Genomic DNA, 6,498 nt, shown 5'->3' on the forward strand with positions numbered 1-6,498 from the left:
TGCTACGATTCAGGTCTTAACAGGTAGCCTATATACGCTACACGCTGCCACCGCCGTTGTGCCATATCAAGTGACACGACACCATATTCAGGAACAGTATGTCCAATCCCTGTTTTGACAGGCAGCTTTGAACTCAAAATGGCCCCGCCTGCAGGAAGTGCATTGGGGAGTGTTTGTCACTGTGTGTGTGTGTGTGTGTGTGTGTGTGTGTGTGTGTGTGTGTGTGTGTGTGTGTGTGTGTGTGTGTGTGTGTGTGTGTGTGTGTGAACCCATAAACTCCACTGCAGGGCTAGGCCACATATGTGGAAAAACCGGTCGTGCCGCTTTGATGGCGTGACTGGAATGGCTTGTGTTCTACCCGTTTAGTAACGTTTGGCCCTTAAAACAAATGGATTGCCGCCTGGGTAAACCCTTGTGTAGAACGCTGTGTGCTTGATGCTTTTGTTACACAACCACCACATTCTAATTTTGCATTGGAAAGTGATGTGGGAGTTGTTTCGAGTGGTTAAAGAATGGCATTCACGCCTTGTTGTGAATGGAGGCGTGAGTCAAGGTAGCGCCGATGTCATGACCAGGCCTGCTGATTAGCATTGAGCAGTTAATTGTCACCCGAGTGGTGAGACTCTTGTGTTACTGTACAAACATGGTCCAGGAATGGAAAATGAGTCATGGGAGACAGAAAGTGTAGACAAAAATAGCAATTTATTAATAACTTATCTTTTCTTTACATTCGTATAGAGGAGTGTGGAGGGGTGGCCGAGGTTGCCAGGTTGGCTTCCTCGACAAAACAGGCCGTCTCTCTGGAGGGAGGGGCACAACAAAGCCCCCCCCCCCCCCCCCCCCATCGGAAGTTTGACATTTCTTATTCTTTCAACCGACAAAAAAAAAAACTGCATTTCACAGAGTTTTTCCCTGAAGAGTTGAGGCGAGCAAAGCCTCTTGCTTTTGTCAACATTTCAGAGACTTTTAACCATCGCACACAGAGAAGTGCTATTAACCTTCATTCTGCCCGTGTGATCAGACACAGGTTACCATACATACATACACAGCTTCCATAAAGCTATTTTCCATAAGACTCAGATTAACTTAAACTATTTTAACAAGTACGCAGTGACCTTAATTACAATGGATTACTGCAATGTATCCGAAATCCAGTCTAATTACAGGCTTATTTCAGTTTTTTTTCTCTCCAGGATGCAGTGGAGATTTGTCAAAGTGAAAGTAAAAACCCAGGGGTGTTGTTTCTCGTGGTTAAACAAACAGCAAACATGTCTGTGTGCGAAAACTAAGGCATACAACCAAGGTGACTTTGATTTGTGTGACAAATGGGTGCAAAAACAAGGCCTAGCCTGGTTGAATTCACACATAAAGCGATTATCAAATATATTACACGTATATACAATTTTTGTACGATTCTTGTAAGAAGAATAAACTACTCAATTTTTTGGCATTATCAACTTAAACATACTGATCAAATATGCAGATTCTTTGCTTACATACAAGTAGAAGATGAAACTAAGAGAATCTTCAGTACCCACTTGTTGCAAAGGGTATATATATATATATATATATATATACTAATCGAGCAAGGCTTTGATGTATTCTCTTATTTAAGATATATACACAATGTATAAATGATTCAAAAGACTCCACACATGTAAAATTGAGTCCAGTACACTGTGCCATCTAAACCCTGGGGTGCTTCCAACCCCATGCAGGCATGTCTTCACAGAAGACAAAAGAGATATGTGCACCCTCAAAAAAAAAAGATTTCAAGGTGCGAGTGCTAAGCCCAACCCAAGAAAGACAAGAAAAAGGCTTTTTTTTGCATGTCCAGTTTTGAACAATCATGTCTCTGGCACACCAGCCTAGCGACTCTGAAGTACAACATACAACCGTCCATATAAAAATCACCTCCCGTTCCTTCTGACGAAACAGTAGACAAGTCCGCAACAGTCTTGATAGCAATATATGTGTTATAGAAAGTATCTCTGTGCTCTGTCTCTCTCTCTCCACATCTCTCTTCCTGTCTCTCATTCGCTCTGCAGCAGCTGCTTCTCAAGAGTGTCACTGTGTCAGGCAGACGCCCCTCCAGCGTGAGTGCGTGCGTGCGCTCGGCAGCTGTCTCTCCGAGCCAACCGCATCAATAACCTCACCATGCTCCTGACAACTGACGGTAAAACGAGAACTTCTTTGCAGCCTTATAATTATTTTTCCCCAAACAGGAGGCCTTTTTGTTTTAAGCCAATGGAGATCAGCAGGCAGACAGACTGGACACCGGCCCGAGAGAGTCTTCACGTGGACTCCAGGGGGTCCAGCTGAAAGACGTTGTGGTTGGTGGGCGTGGTGAAGTACAGCGGGGTGGTGGGCGCCACCATGCGGTTGTCACACGGCCGCTTCAGGCCCAGGGTGCGCTCAAAGTCCAGCAGCTGGCCCATGAAGTTGAAGTTGGGGGAGATGTTGGACTTCTTGGTCTTGACAATGTCGTAGGCATCGTTCATGGACAGGTTGAGCTTCTGCATCAGGTAGGCCACCGTCACCGTGACGGAGCGGCTGATGCCCGCCAGGCAGTGGACCAGGACACCACATTTCTGGGCCCGTGCCTCATCTGGAGGAGAGGAGAGAGAGATGGAAAATGCTCGTTAATGATTTACCCAAAAAAAATGACAACAAAGGCATACATAAATGAAGACAGCACTACTTCTGTGACATTCTAGTTGGACTGAGTTAAGACCCTGCTGGCTTTTCGTTTTGGGGATTTGTTTGTTACTGCACAAGAGCCTGTGTGTGTGTTAATGCGGCCATGGCACTTGCTTCCTCCAGTTCACAAGTACTGAATGGGGACAAGTATTTACTACAGAGGGTGGCTGCCTGGCGCCAGTTGCCCGGGACAAACGCCCGTCATGTTCAAGGCAAGTTGGCCAGTCCAGGAGAGAGACAGAGAGTGCAAGCGAGGAGGAATGAAAGGAGAGCCAGAAGAGAGCGAGCGATAGAGAAAAAGAACAGAATAATCAAGAGCGAGAGAGAGAAAGACGGCAAGAGAGAGTGGCTGGAAGTGGATGTTATTATCTCTTATCTCCCCTGACTTGTCAGTCAACAGAGGCCATGGCGTTCAAAACACACACACACACACACACACACACACACACACACACACACACACACACACAGCCTAACATTCTCTGGGCTTGTCCCTCAGTAACAGGGCTGGGGAAATTGACTATTACGGTCTATTAAACCATTCTTCCGCTCCGCCAGGGCTTTTGCTCCGACAATGGTGCCATTTGGGCGTGTAAACGTAGGAGTCATGAGGGCACGCTGTCAAGGCGAACAGGATGTCAACAGGGGCCTGTAAATGGCTCCCTTTGTAATGGGGAGGAGGGGGGGACATTGCCATGTCCTAGATTACTTTCAATGCAGACTTCCTTCCTGTTGCGCTCAAATTACTGCCCTCCCCCCTCCTCTCGCCCCCTCTTCTCTCGTTTCAGCGTGGCTCTTTGTGTCGCAATTACACAAGTCCCCGGGACAACAGATAAGGCCTGGCATGTGTACTACTGAAGTCTAATCATTTGCACTTGGCACAGTTTTGTTTATAATGCCAGTGTGCCCGTTTAGAGGGGGAGGGGGGGGATTGTATTCCTTTGCTCGAACACAATAGCCGTAATCTGGGTTCTGTGTGTCCCTCCTTGATTGACTGATAAGACACTCACAGTCGGAGACATCTCGTCTAATCTCAATTGCAAGTATAAGAACTTCCTGCTATTGAGTTGGGTATCTATACATCATTCATAAGATTCTATCCTGACACAGCTAGAGGGTTATTGAAGGTAACTGAATTGTAATGTAATTTATTTTGACACTTATTGCGCATCATATAATTTATAATAAATAAGCAGACTATATCATAATTTACAATAGCTCCTCTTAGTGGAAAGCCATGTTTTTGAGTCCACACAAATACATTATTTTTTAGAAAGCCTGTATTATTTGAAATAATATAGGCTACAAATAAAATACATGACCGTTTTATAAACTACATACGTCTATAGGAACTACAGTCAGAGACACTATCCCTATACTTTGCAGAGGGAAGCATAATAATAATGCATTGCACGCTGAATAAATATGCTTACCAATGAAGCTGATAGCCTCGGGGAAGAACTGTGACAGATTCTGGCTCCAGTGATCCGAGATGGGGATCTGCTTGTACTTGAACTCCCCGGCGTTCTCGAAGAGGTTGGGCAGGTTGGGCGTCACGTTCAGGATGTACTTGATGCCGTACTCCTCCAGGATGTCCAGGTTGGTGGAGTCCTTGGCGCAGCCCAGGTACAGGTGCGGCAGGATCTCCACGGGGAACGAGGAGCTGGGCTGCTGCGTGTTGGAGAGCAGCGGGCTGCCGTCCGACTCGGTGGCGCTGCACGGGTCCCGGTCGATGTCCGACTCGATGTCCGAGGAGCCGGAGTCGGAGCTGATCCGCAGCCCGCCGAGGCCCAGCACGTGATGGGAGGTGGGCGAGCCGAAGGAGCCGCCGCTGCTGTTCAGAGAGCCGTCCAGATTGGTCTCGCACAGGGCGGGGAATTCCGCTTGGAATTTGCTGAAGCCGCCTGTAAAATAAATACATAAATAAATAAATAATACGAACATGACATATCAATTACATTATATCATATGCGTCCACAATGCAACCTATTTTAGTCTGAATTCGCGGCTATGAATGGACCGAAAAAACATGAATGAAAACTACAGGATAAAAAAAAAAATATATATAACCATGATCGAGACTCACCCTCAAGGTAATACGCCTTGTAGCCCTCGTCCTTCATGCGCCGCAGCAGCAAGCCCAGCACGCTCCCGCCGTCCACGTTCTCGTTCCACTCGCGGCTGTACTCGTCGTAGAGCACGATGGTGTCCGTCTTGCAGCGCCGCGCGAACCGCTCGCGGTCCTCGCCGGTGGCGAGCAGCGACTTGATGGGCAGGTTGCCCTTTTTGAGGCGCCGCAGCATGAGGCTCGGCAGCGCCACGTTGATCGCCGTCTCGACGTGCGCCGACTCGAAGAGCTCCGTGGCGCGGCAGTCCATGAGCAGCATGCAGTCGCGGCGCGTCTCCAGCTGTTCCCGCAGCCAGCCCACCGTCTTGCTGATCGCCATGACCACCGAGGAGTCTCCGCCGAGCGCCGGCGCCACTGCGGGTTTCAGCTTGTCGAGCATTTTTGTGTGTGTGAGGCAGGCGAGGCGAGGAGATGCAAGGAGGAATAGAGGAGAATGAAATCCGCTCACTGAGCAAACGACTGGAGCATCGGTGAAAATAGGAAGCCCGAAAAGGAATGCAAAATGCAAGAATGCATACGAGTCTTGCGGGTGTTATGTAAGAAACGCGAGCGTTGTTATTTTTTTGTTCGTTTCGCCTTTAGGATCGTCCAGAAATGGACAAAAATAAACCCTATAATCGCAGGCTGTTAAAAACTGATTTTCCACCCGACTGCAGATTTCTCTACACTGGCACTCATTCATGCATCTGCGTGAATTATATGTCCCGTTTAGATTTCTCAATGGCTCACCCTGTAAGAAAAGAAAACTGGCGAGGCGGCACACAGACGTTTATTTTTCCTCAGTCAATAATCAATATCGAGTCATCGACACGTCCCGTCCGGTTATTTATACAGTTCCAAAATTGAGTGTTGTTGTTGTTGTTGTTCCAATGTTCCGTGGTCCGAGGCAATGCGTATATGTCCTTGTGTTTTGGTGTGCAGTGAAGTCAGTCAGTGCTTCATCAGTGCTTTTCTGTTCTGTGTGGAAGTGTCGCTGCGGAGAATATACAGCTCAGCCTGCTGATCTGAATGGTTACAAACCAAGGGGCGGTTCGATGGATACGTTATGTCGGGGGGGCCAGCCAATCACAGCAGCCACTGGGCCGGCCGTCGCCTAGGAGACGGTGGGACGGGGCGGGGCCGGATGGGACAGAGCAGTGTAGAGACCCGTGTTGATGAATTGTTAATAAGTTTGTCATTCACAAAAAAAAACAAAAAAAAAACGGGAAGGAATTTCCGCTCCGGATCAAGTGAGCGCAAACAAATAGAAGGCAGCGGCGCTGCAGGCAGGGGGAAGGAAGCAGAAACCACCGCGTTACCTACTGCTGTGTGTGCGTGCGTGCGTGTGTGTGAGTGTGTGTGTGTGTGTGTGTGTGTGTGTGTGTGTGTGTGTGTGTGTGTGTGTGTGTGTGTGTGTGTGTGTGTGTGTGTGTGTGTGTGTGTGTCCAGGAAAAAAAGGGGGGGGGGGGGTGTATTTCGCAATGACTGTTACTTTTTATTATAGCACGGTTCGGTTACTATAGTGCAGTTATTACACAACCAACTGCGTGTAGACTGAGGAGGACGGTAGTGTGTGTGTGTGTGTGTGTGTGTGTGTGTGTGTGTGTGTGTGTGTGTGTGTGTGTAGTCTATGATGGTTTTCTTGTTGTCTCGCATTTCATTTGTCTACGTAGACTGCAGTCAGCTCTCCG

The 6,498-nt window shown here is 48.0% G+C and overlaps 1 protein-coding gene across 1 annotated transcript; it reads right to left on the reverse strand.

Annotated features, from left to right (window-relative positions):
* Positions 1-697: 697 nt before the first annotated feature.
* On the reverse strand, positions 698-5,772 carry dusp6 (dual specificity phosphatase 6). The gene is made up of 3 exons (XM_079501101.1): positions 4,787-5,772; positions 4,134-4,604; positions 698-2,608 (listed from the first exon to the last, which is right to left on the reverse strand). Exons 1-3 carry the CDS (start codon positions 5,205-5,207, stop codon positions 2,295-2,297), a joined length of 1,206 nt encoding a protein of 401 aa, XP_079357227.1. The 5' UTR covers positions 5,208-5,772; the 3' UTR covers positions 698-2,294.
* Between the last annotated feature and the right edge of the window lie 726 nt (positions 5,773-6,498).

This window comes from Electrona antarctica, assembly GCF_951216825.1.
Source record: "Electrona antarctica genome assembly, chromosome: 5".
In the NCBI taxonomy this organism is placed as follows: domain Eukaryota; kingdom Metazoa; phylum Chordata; class Actinopteri; order Myctophiformes; family Myctophidae; genus Electrona; species Electrona antarctica.